This window comes from Nicotiana sylvestris, chromosome 10, assembly GCF_000393655.2.
Source record: "Nicotiana sylvestris chromosome 10, ASM39365v2, whole genome shotgun sequence".
Taxonomy (NCBI): domain Eukaryota; kingdom Viridiplantae; phylum Streptophyta; class Magnoliopsida; order Solanales; family Solanaceae; genus Nicotiana; species Nicotiana sylvestris.
The window spans coordinates 100115804-100133231 of NC_091066.1; the positions used below are offsets into that span (position 1 = coordinate 100115804).

The following is a 17428-nucleotide window of genomic DNA, read 5'->3' on the forward strand; positions in this document are numbered from 1 at the left end:
CTTGTAATTGCAACTTAGCCGTTTTAATTAACTTTGCATCCAAGTTATACAAGATTCAAATCAACTCTTCTCCATATTTATATGGAATTTTAAGGACCATCTATTCTCCAAAATAATTTAAAAGAAAAAAAAAAAGAGAAAGAGCAAATTAGCGAAAAGATAAAAAGCACAAGAGAAGACAAACGAAAATGATAAGAAAAAGAAACACCTTAAGCAAGTATCTCATTAGTGTATGAGTCCGAGATTGTGATACGAGGAAGAAGAGGTTACTTGCCTCTTATTTGTAACAGATTCACAACGTTTACCAGAAATCGTCTCCTCTGCAAGAAGCTCTTCCTCAGCTTGATCATGGATAGGGATGGCAAACAGGCGGGTCAGATCAGATATGGACAGATTGAAAACGTGTAATGTAAAAACAGATAAAATATTCAACCCGGCCTACATTTAATACGAATAAAAAATTGGATTAACCAGCAAATCATATGAATATCCATATTATCCATGACTTCTTAAATATGATCACTTTTGGAGAATTTCTAATCTTCCAAACTTAAGAAATCCCAAATTTGAGTCTTTGCAAATGTAAAAATCAAACTCATTGGTTATCCATTTTTTAAGTGGATAATATAAATCTTATCCATATTTGACCAATTTTTAAAAAATTCATTATCCAACCCATTTTTAGTGGATAATATATGGATACCTCTTTTTGTTATCCATTTTGCAACCACTATTCATGGGCTACAAAGTTTTTGGTTTACTTTCTTTAGATCCATAAGTATTCTTAAGCCCAAACCTGGAGATAATACAGGATTAATTGATAGCTAAGTTGTGTGTTTACTGATTTATGTTACAACTATTCTTCACTCTTATTAAATGCAGTAATTGTCAGCGGAATCATACATAGTTAAACAAATATTCTTTTTGGCTGGTGAATAAGTCTGATGTAAAGAATGATACTCGCAATTAATGTTCTGTTCTGTGTGCTTATATATAATAGGAGGATGGAAATCATGACAAGCTCAGGAAGTCAAATTACTGTCTTCCCTTGATTGGAAGCATACACCCTGCACTTTGCATATAATTTCGATGCCAAGCTACCTGCTTGAAATACTATAGTCTGACATTGAAATCGTCTGCCCCGGCAATTGCTTGAGCACCCAAAAGAGAGCTCTGCCCATCTCGAAACACAAAGTTGGTTTAACAATTAAAAGGAATGCATCTTTTTCCCGCTCCATCTTAGAATGTGATCACAATCTGTGCACAAACACGGGTGCATAAGCCAAAAATCCTTGAATCCACTAGCTGAGCCAACGTGTGACAGTCCTCTAGAAAGAGCTATGACAAAGACATCAAAAATTGAGACAAAGGTGTAACGGTTAGACAAATTAAAAGTAGAAATGGAGAAATGCAGATGATTCGAAAATTTTAAAAAGTACAAATACCAAACTGCACCAAACGAGAAATGACCCCTCCCCACGACGAAAAAGAAAAAAGAAACCTAAAAAAAGAAGAGAATATCCGACCTTCTTATTAGATACCACCAATAACTCGGGTTTATTTACCATCCATTAGTAGTGAAATACAAGCATACCAAAAATCGCCCGATTGGGTACAAATCAATTATGAAACCAAACTGAGGAAAAGATAAAGATGGTGGACGAAAAGGAAAAGATGAATACTGTCATGCTGGCAAGAGGAATTTTGATATATCCCAGCTGAAATCATTTACATCCTGAGATCCTCGGACATGGCAGAAGGAATACAATGTGTAGTAAGGATGTCTGATGTAGCAGATTTTGCTGTCTCTGTCTGAAGGACTACCACCTGCATAAAACAAACTAGATTACAGCATCTTGATGCAGATCTCTCAGAAAACCTAGAGCAGCAGAAAGAGTATACCTGCTGATACTCCAAATCCAACTTTAAAAACTCATCATTGCAGTTCTCTACCATTCTTGCCAAGCTCTTCAAATTTTTCACAGGCTTACCGTTAAAAGCAAGAACCTAGAACATGCCCAGAAAGCCGACACAGGAAGATGGTGTAAGTGGAAGTCTCATTTTGACAGCCCAAGTAAGAAACAATGATATCAAGATTAGAGCCATCTGCCACCAACCTGAGTGTTAACTATTTCCTCATATCCGATGTTAATGTCAGCAACAAGCACCTATAGAATTTTCACAAAGCAAAAGAGCAGATAGAATATTAGATCCTACTCAATATGATAATCGTGCAGCTTCTTAAGGATGAATTTTGAAAGAAAGGAATAACCTGAGAAACCACAACAATCTGTTCGTCGGGTGATTGTCGAAATTCATGCAAGAGTTTGTCCAACAGCTTTACAGGAGCTTCATACTCGTAATCCTTTCCATACTGGTTATGCGCATAGGATGAGTTAGAAAACAGAACAATTGCAATAAAAATAAAACAATTTGTGCACCCCAAGCATTATCATTAAGTACAACACTGGAAAAAGTGGTTCAAATGACCATGTAAAGTATGTTGTTTTCTGTATATTGGCAGTGTAAAAGGTAAAGATAGAATTCTATGCATTAGCCAAAAAAAAAGTAACGAAAAAACAGAAATCAATAATATGATAAGGACCGTCGCCTAAGCAAACGATGGAAACTTATGCGCACCTCGACTATTCCACCGTAAACCTGCATTATCCCATCCTCCATCAGCACAAGGCCGGTAATTCTACCCACCAAGTAGAGGATGGGAATAAATCACCCAACTTCTTTTGGCTCCTAGGATTTGAATCCTAGTCTCCCAATAGAAGATAATAATGCTACTTCTTTGTCAATAAACTCTGATAATAGCACCAAGAATACTCATGATGCCATCAAACCAACTCAACAAGGTACAATAAACCCCCCTATACCCGTGCTACCCCCTACAAGTGGCAATATGCCACCTAAATACCAAAGGTTGCAGGCAAAGTAATTGAAGGAAACTCATTTTTATCACAAACGTTGATCATGACAATTAATACACAAGAATAAGTAACATGGATCTTAGATTGAAATTTGTGCAGCTTGACAGGAAATGAGGGATATGAGTTATGCACAATGACATATATGCAAAGCAAATTGGGTACCTCGGAACGAAGATATGGAACAGATACAGTGGTAAAAACAAATCCAGCTATAATATAATACGATGGAGGTCTCCCTTTGTTGTGAGCTGGAACAAGCCTCATCTGAGTTGCAAGTTTGATCTTGAAATTCAATATCTCAGAATTACGACGAAGAACTTTAACTGCAGCACTGTCGCCGGAATATTTTTGGGATACAAGATAACTAAAACCTATACGCTCTCCATGCCGAAATGGAACTGAAATTAATCAAAGGAAATCACGTGACCTGTTAATAGAAGATAAAACCTAAAGACAACATATCTAACTTTATTTGAGTGTCAGCACATAAAGCTTATCAAAAAAGATTCAATAAATAAATATCATGCAGCTCCGACTGACAAAACTTGTTCTTCCAAATTGGTTGAACCATTTGAAACCATATCAAAGATGACATAAATTATACTAGCAAATGTCAGGTAAGATATTCACTGTGTCATTGGAAAATCAAATTTGTACAACTGATAAACATTCCAAGAAGTGCAAACACAAACCATGAAAGCTGACAAGTTCTCCTTTAAATACCTCATCTAATATGAGGGTCTCCTTAACTAAGTTGCTCCGATACGGCAATTTAGCTGCCGCACTCATGTCGACACGACACTAATATAGGTGTGGATATGGGATCCCTCGGGATTTGGTCAAACAATTTTGCGTACTTTGACCACGACGAACGGAAAAATCCGAGACGAGATACAATTTGATTCCCGAAATCAGAACAAAAACTAGGGTAAATTTGAAGAGAATAGCATACTTTATCTAGGAAATCAATCCTTTACTTAGCTACAACTTGAGAATAAAAAAGAAATTCACACTTTACAAGCTATACGTAAGTATTCCACAAAATTTATGTTTTTGAATTTGGATCCCCGCACCCGTATCCGTACTAGGATCTGTATCCCCGAATCTTAAAATTTACATTTCGAAGGATCTGATCTCTAGATCCGCACCCGTATCCGAGCAACTTAGCTCCTTAATACAGCATCAGGCTTAGTTAGACTGTCAACGTGGATGTTGTTACCACTTAGAAGAGATGATAACGTAACCATAACATCAGATAAAAATACTCCCTCCGTTTCAATTTATGTGAACCTATTTGATTGGGCATGGAATTTAAGAAAAAATAGAAAATTTTTGAACTTGTGGTGTAAAATGAGGCACATATTTTGTGTGGTTAAAAATCATTGCATAAAGGTAAATTATTTCCAAATATGGAAAGGAGTCATTCTTTTTGGCGCAGACTAAAAAGGAAATAGGTTCACATAAATTGGAACGGAGGGAGTAAGTATTACCAGTAAGTTGACAGTACATCTGGCAACCAGTAAACAAGCTTTTCCATTATTTGCAGAAACAGGGACTTAGGTTGGAATCAACTTTTTTGGGTGATAAGGTAATAATTTTTTTATGCATTTCAATACTAAAGTTTAATATCTAAGCTACGGTGAGATAAGTTAACTACAAAGAGCAAATGGAATCAAGCACAATTAGCATTTCAACCTGTTCCATCATTGGCAATGTCAACCCCGTCAAAGCTTAGGAGTACATCGGATGGCATCAACAACATAGACTCTGGTGCAGTAGGGTCAATTCTTCTAATACGGACACCTTTCTGGTCAGGTTTCATTCCCATGGATAACCGAAGATCTGGATTTTCCATCTTCTGCCACTCAATCCCCAGAATAGGAAACCCTGGCGCAAAATGAAAATAATGATAATATGCCAAAAAGACGGTACCAAAATTCAACTTTCAAACAGGCATTTATTGCTGTATAGTCGCTTGTCCACTTTTGCCAAAGTAGGTACAAATTCAAGCTACATCATGAGACAGTAAAAGGAGCCGACTCTCATGCATCAAGCACAAACGTGTTCTGTTGTACCACATTGATATGGCATCAGTAGCTAGCAGATTAGGGCATGAATTCTATCCCTTTTTTTCTTATATTTAATTTTTTTTATAGTTAATATACATGACTTAACCATGTCTCATTGTATCAACTTTTGCTGAGACCAAAAAGATCACTCAGCCACTCATTCTGAAAGCATCATAGCCTTGTTGAATGTGCAGATCAGCAGATAATCCTCATTATTTGCAGACACTCAGGAAACATCAGTTCAACTTCAAAGCAACTTCAAACCCCACCTAAATATAATCTTAAATTTCTCTCCTGTCCAAGAAGACTTGTAAAAATCTCCCACAAGATCCACAATTCAGGAAATTTTCGAAGTTATTGTAGAATTGTGATGATAAAGAAAACTGTAATTTCTGGATATAAAAAGAAGCCCCTAGTGAATTATAACTCTAAAATTAGTGTAGCTCAAATGCACAGACACATGCACCTTATTGGATATTTGAAATTACTCGAGAAATGCAAGACATGACAACTAGTAGACTACAAACTTGTAGCTTCTAATATTTTCCATAATATTTAGCCTTTTTTTTTAATTCGATACTAGGGAAATTTGATTGGACACTTCTGTCACCCATCAGCAAAGTTTGCATTTGCATGTTCAGAGGTTGAACACTGATGTCGGATGAATTCCAGCATGAATAAGATAGTAAAAAAAAAATCTAGAGAAAAGGTCTAGGAACTACGTGCACCACAAATGTATCCATGAGCATCTGCAAGTGCCAGTATTCAATAATAATGTCAACCATTTATCAGTATCTTAGAAAGATAAAAATGGCAAAAGACCTTTCAGAAGATCAATTGAACACTCTGATATGCAATAAAATTAACAGTAATCCACCAACACAAGAGGATATTTACCAATACAAAATTATCGGTCATTTGGAAGACACCATTTTAACAGCTATATTGGCATAAACTTCAAAGCACTAACATGAGATTATACTTTTTTGAGCTACATTAGTAGCACAATTTAGGAGTAGATGTTAACTATAAGACATACTCCAAGAAAAAAAGGAAGTTGCATCCACTGATGTCAAATTGATAACCCCAGTAATATTAGAAAATTAAAGCAAAACTAAAAAGAGCTTGAGAATTCTGACCTCTTAGCAACCAATAGAATCAACAGAAAAAACTCAGTTAGATCACAGCCTAGTCAGTGTCCATACGACAAAAATTATATGAGATTCAGGATAAACCTACAGATTGGGTGATATAAGGGTTCAAAAACCTCATGGAATTTCTTTACAAACAGAACATCACACTGTCGGACCAGGAATATTGGAAAAGGAATGGGAGGTGAAAGTGGAATATTTGCAGTGAAATCCTTCACCACGTACACTGAAGGAGAGAGGATACAGTGTTCCATACCTCTGAGTATGAATTACCAAAACTGTCGGAAAGGTACACGTTCTCATTAGACTGCCAGCACTTTGTGCCATTCTTCCAGCCGATATTTTGAGGAAAGAAAAGATAACATATATTAGCTGGTGTTCACTGAGCAAACACTTGAAGGAAATCATGGACCACTTGTTCATACTGCAAAGTTGCTAGTCAGTTGTTAATTGTGATGAAAGGTATTGAATCTGTTTGGAATAGCGTCATCAATGTCTGATTGCCTGCTACCGTCAAGAATGTGAAAAAGTTGTATAGCATGGAATATATCCCCTTTGGATATCATGTGGTTCTGTAGAGGGAAAGGAACACGTGACTTTTTGTAAATGTGCAAAATGATTTTGTACGAATGAGAAGCTTTCGTGGACGCACGAGGTTCCTGTTATATAGCTCATTTGTAATTTGTAAAGAACCATATCTTTGAGTAGGTTCTTTACTCCTTTTTTCAAATAAAGTACTGGATTCATTGATAAAGTTGAGAAAACTCCAGCATAGAAGTGATATACAAAAGGTGGTAGAGATACATCAAACCATGCATGTTCTCTAATTTTGTTACTATTTGTATACTGGAAGAATTTTTATATATATATATATAAGCAAAAATATTCGTAGTAAAATTGTAACTTTATCAAAGAAAATTGGGCACAAACCATTTCCAGAGAACCCATCTGTATCAATTAACTACACCTCAACAAAAGCAGCTGAAATTGGTTACATGGATCATTTATATCCAGTCCGCTCTATCGGGTCCATTTCACTACAATACTATATTATTTATCTTTTGATGAAGAATACTATATTATTATCTTATAAAGACAAATCAAGGAGTTCCCTAAAACTTGATATTTCTAAATCTCACAATTATCTCAGCAAGAGCAACAAGTATCTTACAAGAGCAAAAGACTCTTGACAAACACCAGGCACAATATAAGCCCTTTTTTTATAAAGATGAATAACTACAAGTTCCAGCAGCCTTACCGGTATATGCTCCATTCTTCTCATAGTCTTGAATGAAGTGCATGATTACAGGTGTTGGGATGACATAACCAATGTTCTCCACATCTTCATGTTTAAGAGACTGAAATGCGATACCTACACAATTTCCTTTATCATTAAAAGCAGGCCCACCAGAATTTCCAGAATTTATAGCTGCATCAATCTGTAAACTAGCAACATTTGTCAGATACCAGAGCAATTAGATCACCAAATACGAAAAGAACATTCGAACATTCCATCAGTGAAAATTGAATACCTGGAGGCCCAAAAGTTCAGTAGACCCATGAACATAAGATAATATCTCTATGCGTGAAACAACACCACTGGTCACGGAGATTGTGTCACCCCCAATTGGATAACCTACTACTGTCACAGCATCTTGAAGTGCTGGCAAATCCCCAAATTCTACAGCTGAGACTCCCTCCCAGAACTCATCATCATCCACGGTAAGCAAAGCTGCAGCATCACAAAATCCAAATTAACAGTGTCAAAGACTGTTGGCAAGAATGAACCACTACCAGAAGCTGCTAGATAAAGTGTAGCACACTATAAAGTCTAAATTTCAAAAGATGAATAGGAGTGGAGTTTCCTTCAAAACATCTGTTAGTAAAAATAACTTTTCAACCATTACTCTAATATTTTCTTCAACCATCACTAGTATAATCTCCGGTTATCCCATTCTATGCAACACACTTTTCTTTTCAGTCTGTGCCAAAAAAAAGATACATTTCTTCTTTTGAAAACTATTTAATCTTAGCATCCCCATTTTAACCTCAATAATGTGACTTGCTGAGATCCACTTGATATAGAAGTTCATTCTTTTATGAAGAGGGGAGAAATGAAAAAACATGTATTTCTCATCACAACTCATTTAGAGGAATAATTTTGGTACATGTCAAGAGTCTTCTTTAATTTGTTAAACCTTGAGCTCAATCAAACATTACATACAAAATGGGAAGGATGGAGCATATACACCAATGTTACAGCCTAACACCATGCATAACATACAAAGGGAGAAAAACATATGATTCGAATTCTAAATTCCATATAACACAATAGTTAAGATTCAAATGAAAAGAAAAGGCCTCACCAATATCACATTCAGTTCCAATAGCGAGCACAGTGGCAACATACTTGGTATCGGACCCTCTCTTCTTCAACTTAACCTGGGTGTAATGCTCCACAGAGTGTGCATTTGTCAGAACCCTTCTTCCTTTGATAACAAATCCACTACTGCTCGAACTGTATTGTCGCTTCCGCTGCCACGGTAGTGAATAATTCGGTTCTGTGTGAACGCAAAACACCTTCACTACAGCATCCATTGCCGGCACCACCCTAGCAACATCCGCATTATTTACAGTAGTACCCTCAAGAGAGGCTACCCCTACCCCGTTGGGTTTATTAATCACGCGTGGTGTTGCTTTTTTTAGGGTTTTTCCATTTTCAGGGTTAGAGTTTTCGGGTAATTTAAGGATTTTGCGGGGCCGACCACGGCGGGGACGGGAAGTGGAAGGAGGTGGGTCGATGAGCTCAACGTTGCTGACGGAGAAAACGACGTCGTCGTCAATGTGGGGTGAAGTTGATGTTGGGATGTCTGCTGCTGGTGAAAGGGGATCTGATTTGGGCTTTCTTCCTCGTTTGCGTCCTGCCATTGATTGATGAAAGGGCGGAGGTTTTCTTGTTGAAATGGAGAGCTGATTTTAGCTAAAGAATAGGGAGGGGGGGAAAGGGAAATTTGTGCATCGGTGAAAGAGTTTTTGATGAATGAAACACGACCCTTCCCTGTCCTAAATTCCCAGTACATAACGTTTAGACATGAGTGTGATACTCAAATATTTGAAATTTGTTTTTCAAATAATTGTTTATTTTACAATTTGATCTATCATTTAAAGAGAATTTGAAATTTGAAATATTAATTTCAGAAGCATTTTTGTATACGGTAAAATCGGAAGGTCCAATTTTCAGTCAATACATGCTTCATAAGCACGTTTCTATAGGCTCGAGATTATGGTCGAGATTAACACCCGAGGGGTTATCAACGTCCAGCCTCGAGGCAGTGCTGACTGATTAGTTATGGTGAAAAGGTGGGAGGCTCCCAAGGCATGTGACTAAAGCTGACCTAGTCTGTTTGGCTAGCTCAACCTCGTACCGTGGCATTAAATAGTTGTACTAACCGTGTATTTTGGTAATAGATGTGTGTGTACTATGTTGAGTTTTCCCTGATATATAAAGGGGACCATTTGTCATTTTGTAAGGATCTGATGCTCATTATTGAATACACAAGAACATTCTCTCTGTTCTCTAACGTATTCTCTTGATCTCATTACTTGTATTTATTGCTTATATTCATTGTGTTCTATTTATTGTTCTTCATTTATTGCTCATTATTGATCATAAAGGCTTCCATCAAAGCTATCATAACCGTTAATCCGCCCTTGATTGCTCCTAGCCGAGCATCCGACTCGACTTCGAGGCCCGTATACACCAGCTCAGGCCCCGATTTCCAGCCCTTTGGTTTGGTCATTATACTATCTACAAGCTCTTATCTCGTTTCCTAATCTCTTACTTAGCATCTATTGCCTAAACAACTAGCATAAAAATAGATCACGTATTTTTAGAACCACAAAATCAAATATAATTGTAATTACCATTTTCAAGGTAAACAGTTTGGCGCTCACCGTGGAGCTAAGAATAATAGTGATTATTTTCTTGCTGGTTTACTACATAACGCAAGTTACCTTTTACACTTTTTCTTGTCCAAGATCTTTGATTTCAGGTCAGAATGTCTAACTCAGAAAACGCACGTGAAAACAACAATCTTGAAGACCATGGGGAGAATGGTGCAGATGTTTCAGGTGTTGGTGTACCACCACGAAACCATGAAAATGCACCAAGACCAATTCTAGCAGACGTGGTCTCACGCAACACTTAACACGTCGAAAGAAGCTCCCACACCAACAGGAGCATATACCAAGAAGATCGACAAGAAGCTCAAAAAACCCCGACTCAGGAAGAACAAGGGGTTAGCCTTCACGTCATCTTCGAAATGTTACAAGCACAACAGCTAGCGATTGCTCAGCTGCAAAGCCACCAAAAAACTCCCAGCACGGTAGCTCCGGAAACGGCTCCCCGACCCGAGCAGGTACCAGAAAGATCAAGCAACAACGGGTCAGCAACCGACTCACCATCATAAAGATGCTCGAGGACCTCACAAAGAGGATTGAGTCAGGCGAGAAGAAGATAGGAGCCAACGAAAAAAGGTAGAGACCTACATCTTTAGGGTCGACCAAATTCCGGGTGCACTCCCGATTCTGAAAGGTGTAGATTCGAAGAAGTTTGTACAAAAGTCGTTCCCATAGGAAGCAGCCCCGAAACCCATTCCAAAGAAGTTTAGAATGCCCGACCTTCCGATGTACAACGGAACCTCGAATCCTAACGAGCACGTCACTGCTTATACTTGTGCAGTGAAGGGTAACGACCTAAGGGACGACGAGATCGAGTCCGTTCTTCTGAAAAAGTTCGGAGAAACTCTTTAAAAAGGGGCAATGATGTGGTATCACAACCTAGCTCCTAACTCTATAGATTTATTTGCCATGCTGGCAGATTATTTCATAAAGGCGCATGTCGGTGCCATCAAGGTAGCTACAAGGAAATCCGACGTCTTTAAAATCAAGAAAATGGAGAACGAGATGTTGCGAGAGTTCGTGTCTCGCTTTCAGATGGAACGAATGGAACTACCACCGGTCTTTGATAACTGGGCAGTGCAGGCCTTCACTCAAGGTTTAAACGAGCGAAGCTCGGTAGCTTCGAAGCAATTAAAGCAGAATTTAGTCGAGTATCCCGCCGTGACTTGGTCGGACGTCCACAACCAATACCAATCAAAGATCAGTATCGAAGACGACAAACTAGGAGCCCCCTCGGGCTTGGTATATCCTAGCAAGCTTCCGACAAAGGAGTCAAAGACAAATAAAGAGAGATACCAACCATACACTAAAGATAGAAGAAACGCCCCAAGGTGCAACATACCCCGTAATGACCGGAGGATGGATCAAGGCCAAAACCCTCGGGGACTCGTCAGCAGAGCTAGATTCGATAGGCACACAAGGCCAACGGAGGCACCTCGCTTGTTGGAATACAACTTCAACGTCGATGTTTCAGACATCGTATTCGCCATCAGTAAAATTAGAGACACCTAGTGGCCAAGGCCTGTACAATCAGATCCTTCACAAAGGAACCATAACTTAGTGTGTGAATTTCACAACACGCGCGGTCACAGGACCGAAGATTGCTGACAACTCCGGGAAGAAGTAGCTCGACTACTCAGCAAAGGTCACCTTCGAGAATTCCTCAGTGACCGGGCCAAAAATCAGTTCCGAGAAAGAGAGGCGACCAAGAAGAATGAAACAAATGAGCCACAACATGTCATCCATATGATCTTAGGAGGCATCAATGCTCCACAAGAACCCATGATCAGAAGAACAAAAATATCCGTCACCAGAGAAAAGTGAACTCGAGATTACATACCCGAGGACGCTCTCACATTCAGCGACAAGGACATCGAGACCTTGTCTTAGCCTCACAATGACGCACTGGTAATCTCTTTCCTTGTAAATACATTTCAAATTAAACGCGTACTTGTGGATCCAGGTAGCTCGGCTAATATTATCAAGTCGAGGGTGGTAGAGCAACTCAGACTGCTTGACCAAATCGTACCCACCTCTCGAGTCCTCAACAGGTTCAACATGGCGAGCGAAACAACGAAAGAGGAAATCACCCTCCCGATCAACGTGGCTGGCACAACCCAAAATGCCAAATTCCATGTCAACGAAGGAGACATGAGATACAACACCCTGTTCGGGAGGCCGTGGATACATTGCATGAGAGCAGTACCATCCACCCTCCATTAAATGATGAAATTTCTGACAAAGGATGGGATAAAAACCGTCTTTGGGGAGCAGCATGCAACATGCAGCAAAAAAGATGTTCGTGGTGCATGATGTGGCACTGACACCAATACCTCCACCACCTAAGGAGTCAAAGGATAAGCAAATAATAAAATAGCGATAACAAGCTACATTCTTGGCTAAGCCTGACCAAACGAAGCAAAGGACCGTACTGCGTCCTCGCAACAAGCGACTGAAACATACCAAGGCTAAGGTATGATCGTCTCCCTTTTTCGTCTACAATTTGTACTAACTTAAGTGCAGGTATTCGATCGAAATGGCCGAAGCGCTTTCCAACTCGAAGGCCTTAGGTTCCAAAATCATACGTTGCACTTTTTTCCTTCGATCGGGTTTTTATCCCAAGAAGGGTTTTACCGGCAAGGTTTTTAACAAGGCAACATCTATATGCTACCTGAGGAAGACTCAACAAGTATTCAAGGCTTCTTTTCAATCAACCTCGAATACTAGGGGGCATCCCCCCGGAGGAACTCCTCATCCGAGAAGCCAAGATGCGCTAAATGGGGTCTCGATAGGAAAATGATATATCGGGCCAAACGATCGAGCGAACCATGCCTGTATAGAATATCCGAGCCCTTAACAACGAAAACATGTATACTTGTACCAAGTAATCGAAGAATACTTTCCATCGAAGCATTTCGCGTTTCAAAAGAGTCCGCTGTTTTTTACAAAAATGGCTCCAAAGCCAAAAAACATCCCGAACACTCAGGGACTGGCGTCAACAATTCGAAGCCGTATGACCTCCAGGTCGGAGCTTCAAACTCATAATCCCTCAATGAGGCAACATCAAGATTACAAAAACGTCTTCAAAGCCAAAAAAGGTCTCGAACACTTGGGGACTAGCGTCAACATTTCGAAGCCGTATGACCTCCGGGTCGAAGCTTCAAACTCGTAAGCCCTCAATAAGGCAATATCAAGATTACAAAATGGCTCAAAAGCCAAAAAACGTGCCGAACACTCGGGGACTAGCATTAACAATTCGAAGTCGTATAACCTCCGGATCGGAGCTTCAAACTCGCAAGCCCTCAGTGAGGCAACATCCAGTTTGCAAAAATGGCTCCAGAAGCCGAAAACATTTCGAACACTCGGACTAGCGTCAAAAACTCAAATCCACATGACTTCTGAGTCGGAAACTCCGAACTCGTAAGCTCTCAATGAGGCAATACCAAGTTTACAATAAATGGCTCCCGAACCAGGAAATTTTCGATGACTTAGGGACTGCCGCCAATAGCCACCCCCATCGACTTATCAAAAACCCGAGGCTATAAGACCCCAAGTGGGCAGCCTCGGTCTCGTAAGACCTATATAAGTCAATAACAATATCTGTAAGACCTCAAGCAAGGCATGAACCATACTTGTACCAAGTAACAATATCTGTAAGACCTCAAGCAAGGCACGAACCATACTTGTACCAAGTAACCAAAACTGTAAGACCTCAAGTAAGGCATGTAAAAATTTGTAAGACCTTACAAAAGGCATAAACCCGATCTTAAAGTTAAGGCTCTATATCAAACTTGTAAGACCCCTAAAAAGGCATACCCTCGATATAGACGCAGAAACTACTTCACTCGGGGACTAAAAGGCTCCATCCAAATACAATGACTATAGTCACAAGGCTGTACCAGCCAAACTAACGCGACTCGGGGACGCCCGACTGTCTTTGTAAAATCACAGGCCTTCAATTACTTCGAAAAGAACCAGTTAAATAGGCTACCCTCAACAAGGCAAAGAGTTTCGACCATGTCAGCTCCAAACTATAGGCTTCGAAGATACTCAGTTACCGAGCCAAAACCTCCCGAGGTGCTCGATCATCGCCACATAACGACTCGTAATCGAGGTTCTACTAAACCGTCGAAGAGTCAGGCAAAACACAATCTCAAAAAGTCCTTACGAGGGAAAAATAAAGCCTATATTAGAGGTCGTACCGACCCAATGTGTAAGAGCCACTGCCGCCAGACTAGATAAAATTTTGTACCGACCTAAAGCATAAGAGTCACTACTGCCGCCCCATACTAGAGGTCATACTAACCCAATGCGTAAGAGACGCTGCCGTTAGCCCATATAAAAGGTTGTACCGACCAAATACGTAAGATCTTAAGGGCCAACTTTAAATTCAAAAACTTAAGGGTCAAATGAACTCGAGTCAAAACCCGACTCGGAGACTAAACCCGAAACAGTTAACTAAATATGCCTAAGAGCAAAAACATAAGAGCTCAAATGCCGGCTTATACTAAAAGGTCGTACCGACCAAAACGCGTAAGAGCCTACGGGCCAGCCTAATGAGCCCCAGGGCCATACTATGAATCTAAGGATTCCTTTTAACACGAAGACCAGTTTATTAGGCTAACGACTGATAAATATCAAGGCAAAAGGAAATGCATGAAAAATAAAACAGCGAGGTTTCCTTTTATACATGTATGCGAGAGAATACAAGCTTCATTTACAAAGTTATTTGAAAGCATTATACATAAACCAAGAAAGGAAGGGCCTAATCTACGTCCCCCTCGGGGACTATGGTCTATCGGCCTCCTTCTCGCCATCTTCGCCATCGGACAGAAGGAGCTTAGCAACATATTCTTCTACCTCCACTTGCTTTATCACTTTCGAGAGGTCGAAGCCCCTGGCATGTATTCCTCGAGGGTTTCCCTCTGAGATTTACACCTCACATACTCTTTATTCCTACTCTCCTGGTCGAGAGCCCCCCTTAGCTTTGCACGAGCGTCGATAGCGTCCTTCGAATAGACAGCCACCTTCTTATCAGCCTTAGTTCGGATTACTTTGGCTTCTGCCTAAGCATCCATGGCTTTGGCCTTCACCTTTAGGAGCTCAGACTCGAGCCCTGAAATTATGTCCGTTCGGACCAAGCTGTTTTCATCAGTGTTGCGAAGTTTTACCTCGAGGGCGGAAGCCTTGGCCAAAACGTCTTTCTTAGTCGACTTATGGGTGTCCACCCGAGCCTTTAGCTCATCACACTTGCACTTGGATTGACCAACTTCGCTCCTAAGGCAGTCCAAGTCCTACGTCTTTTTCTGCAACTGAAATAAACTAGACATTAGCTTCAGAAGGTAGAAGAAGAAACATGCACTCTCTCGAAACAAACATTACCTGCTCCTTGAGGTAGCTTTCGTAGTTCAAACTTCGACTCGCCTCATACCGCAAGTGTGCCAACTTGTCTTCCCGTTCATCGAAGAGAAGCCTGAGGGATTTCTCCGCATCCACGGCTTTTCGCAACCTAGTCTCACAACGGAGCAGCTCAGACTTGAGCTTGTTAAAAGCCTATGAAAGAGAAACTCGATAAGAGAGTAAAAATTACAAAACTATAAAATCAACACGGACGGCCAAAAATCAGCTCAGAATAGAGCCGCTGAGCTTCCTTGAAAGTTGAGCGCACATCTACTAGTCTGGCTCCATCTACTCCGATAGAACTGCTCCTGGTTGGGGCACGATCGCTCAGTGTATGCGGCCCATGGCTTCGAATATCCCTCAAAGTACCTTCGATGGGAGAAAAAGTCGGTGGTAGAAAACCCTCATTCCTCGAGGTGCCTTTGACGAGAAAAGAAGATGACAACGGAGGTGGAACCGTTTTTCTAAAGCCAGAGATCTCGGGGGCAGCAGGCTCAGCCGACACATCCTCTCCGAGCCCCCGGTCTGGACTCTTCTTGCTATAAGCATCGTCGCCCTGTGAAGGCCTTTTTTGCTTATTATTATCATTCTGTAGCCCAGAAGCTGGTGATCCTCCTCCCTCTCCGAGAGGGCACGGTCTCGCCTCAAAGGACTCTCTGATGCCTACGATGACGGGGTTAGTACGCGTAAAAAGAAAGTGTCTTTCAAAAAAGGAGCAAATCACATAGCACATACCGTGGTGTTTGGCCTCCTATCTTCCCTTAGACAAAGCTCGCCACTTACGCTCATTATAAGTCGAGTGAATTGCCAGCTTCCGAGCCCAATCCATCAGGTTGGAAACCTTGCACGACGTCCATGAAATTACTGCAGAAAGGTAAAGGAAGGCGCATTTACGGAACCCACCTACGCCATAAGCAAAACTACAAAAGCACAAGTATATCACTTACATGTAAAATTCCATTCCTCGAGAAATGGCAGAAACTCCACAGGGACAATATCGACAATTCGTACTCGGATGAATCGGCTTATCCATCCCCAATCCCTGTCTTCTTCATCATCAACAACAAAAGGCATGGTGGATCGACATTGTAGGTTCAACAGACCCCGATGGTGAAAAGGTCGATACAGCCTGATAAGATGACTAATAGTGAATTTAAGCCCTGCTTCTTCCGCAAAGAACCTAATCATCAACATTATCCTTCAAAATGATGGGTGAACCTGCGCCAAGGTAATCTGGTACTTTCAACAGAAGCCGAGCACAACCCTATCAGGGGGACCCAGCGTAAAGGGGTACATGTACACGTTCAAAAAACCCTCGGCATGATCCGTGATGCTCTCTTCCGGGGAAGGTGCCCGCAGTACTAACTTTTCCCCCACCCGCAATATCTCCTCACTAACTCAAGGTGCCCCTCTCCTATTAAAGAAATAAACTTCGAGGCATACTCCCAATGAGCTCGAGCATTTTGGTTCAAAAAGCCTTCAGGGGCGGAACTCCTCTCTCCATGCTGAGCGAACCCTAGTGTAGCAGCCATAATTATGGTAAAACTAGGGAATTGGAGCAGGAATTCAAGCAAGGGCTTCAAAGTTGAAATGGTGAAGGGCCTAATGCAGGAAAGAAAAACTCTATAGAGGAGGATAACTACTCGGAATAGCAGAATCCTCAATAGAAGGAATACAACCCTATATATGGAGAAAGCGGCGATTATTTGCCTGCCTCAAAGGCCAATTAAAAATGCTAACTAAGCCATTTTTCGCTTTGGGAAGATGTACCAGCAGAATTGCCTCTGTCACTTCATAACCATGTCATGCAATTAACGCTGCTATACGATATTTTGGGGATTAAAACCCCCGTGTCGTTACAAGCCTTGAGATGGTACCCGATCTCGAGGACCTCTATCAAGAAGAATTA

The 17428-nt window shown here is 40.7% G+C and overlaps 1 protein-coding gene across 1 annotated transcript; it reads right to left on the reverse strand.

The window, feature by feature from the left end:
* Nucleotides 1-844: 844 nt before the first annotated feature.
* On the reverse strand, nt 845-9219 carry LOC104240973 (protease Do-like 9). The gene is made up of 10 exons (XM_009795881.2): nt 8526-9219; nt 7692-7891; nt 7418-7598; nt 4635-4826; nt 3102-3337; nt 2273-2374; nt 2118-2168; nt 1903-2007; nt 1683-1827; nt 845-1338 (listed from the first exon to the last, which is right to left on the reverse strand). The coding sequence occupies exons 1-9, from the start codon at nt 9085-9087 to the stop codon at nt 1729-1731; spliced, it is 1728 nt and encodes a 575-aa protein (XP_009794183.1). The 5' UTR covers nt 9088-9219; the 3' UTR covers nt 845-1338; nt 1683-1728.
* Between the last annotated feature and the right edge of the window lie 8209 nt (nt 9220-17428).

What these genes read in the sequence shown, in the direction of transcription:
- LOC104240973 (XM_009795881.2), bottom strand. Translation starts at nt 9,087, where the DNA reads ATGGCAGGACGCAAACGAGGAAGAAAGCCCAAATCAGATCCCCTTTCA. An exon ending in TGGAACTGAATGTGATATTG is followed by an intron (nt 7,892 to 8,525) that starts GTGAGGCCTTTT and finishes GTGATGCTGCAG; the next exon opens with CTTTGCTTACCGTGGATGAT. An exon ending in AGATTGTTGTGGTTTCTCAG is followed by an intron (nt 2,169 to 2,272) that starts GTTATTCCTTTC and finishes AAAATTCTATAG; the next exon opens with GTGCTTGTTGCTGACATTAA.